The 1,053-nt window shown below is 54.5% G+C and overlaps 1 protein-coding gene across 1 annotated transcript in view; it reads right to left on the bottom strand.

The window, feature by feature from the left end:
* Positions 1-1,053, bottom strand: part of CTSS (cathepsin S) — a 5,187-nt gene that overhangs the window by 2,955 nt on the left and 1,179 nt on the right. The window contains exons 2-4 of the mRNA XM_009081661.1: positions 826-948; positions 256-405; positions 1-185 (exon numbers count right to left, since the gene is read on the bottom strand). The exon at positions 1-185 is cut by the window's left edge and continues 23 nt beyond it. Coding sequence (XP_009079909.1) covers positions 1-185; positions 256-405; positions 826-948 — 458 coding nt within the window. The remainder of the gene's footprint in view (positions 186-255; positions 406-825; positions 949-1,053) is intronic.

The raw sequence follows: 1,053 nt of genomic DNA on the forward strand, positions 1-1,053 counted from the left end.
TGGTTGTCCATGATGTACTGGAAGGCACTGGTCATGTACCCTCCGGAGCATCCCTTGTTCCCATACATCCCAGAGCAATCCACCAGGTTCTGGGGGCTCAGGGACACCAAATTCCCAGTTTTCAGCTTCACCTGAGCTTCCAACGCTCCAACGGCGCTGAAGGCCCAACAGGATCCGCAGGCTCCCTGGGAAGACACGGAGAGCTCGCAGGGCTGTCCCTTGGGAAGAGCTGGAGATTCCTGGGAAAGGCCTCACCTGGTTCTTGACCTCGGTGACACATCCCTTGTCCCTCCAGTCCAGGATTGCTGGGATTGCTCCGCTCGGGCGGCGCCGGAGCCCGGAGAGCCCACGGGGCCGAGGAGCCGCTCGGAATCCAGTCAGGGATGCTGCCACCTCCTCACTGGTCTGGAAAATCCTGATGGTCATTCCTGATCTCCAGAAATCCCAACTGAAAGGGGTGGGAGGTGGCGTGGGAATTCCAGGCTGGAAGAGTTAACTCTGGGGAATCCTTCAACTCCCTAGGTTTTCCATCGGAGAAGGCAAGGAAAAGCTCATCTCCAACCCCCCAAATCCCTGGAAGTTGTGTTGGATCCTTAAACCTCAACTTGACTCCTTATTTTTCCACTGGATTTCCACATTTTCATTGGAAAAGGCAAAGAAAAGCTCAGCTCCAAGCCCCAAATCCCTGGAAATTGGGTTGGATCATTAAATCTCTCCTTGACCCCTTATTTTTCCATTGAAATTCCACATTTTCATTGGAAAAGGCAAGGAAAAGCTCAACTCCAAGGGAATTCCAGAGGATCTGGAGCCTCTCCCTGCACCCACCATGTCTCCCAGGTGGTTCATTCCCAGCGTGTAGGATCGGATCCCTAGGGAATGCTCCAGGTTATGAAGCATCACCAGCCGCAGGTTCTTCTCCCAGGTCACACGACGGAGCTCATCCTCCTCCTGAAATTCCAGAGGAGCTCTGTGAGGCCTGGAATGACCCTCTGGAGCTGTCCCATCCCACAGCTCCTGAGAATCCCAGTGGGATCATCCCTGAGCACTGGCAGG

Source organism: Acanthisitta chloris, unplaced genomic scaffold (genome assembly GCF_000695815.1).
Source record: "Acanthisitta chloris isolate BGI_N310 unplaced genomic scaffold, ASM69581v1 scaffold20940, whole genome shotgun sequence".
Taxonomy (NCBI): domain Eukaryota; kingdom Metazoa; phylum Chordata; class Aves; order Passeriformes; family Acanthisittidae; genus Acanthisitta; species Acanthisitta chloris.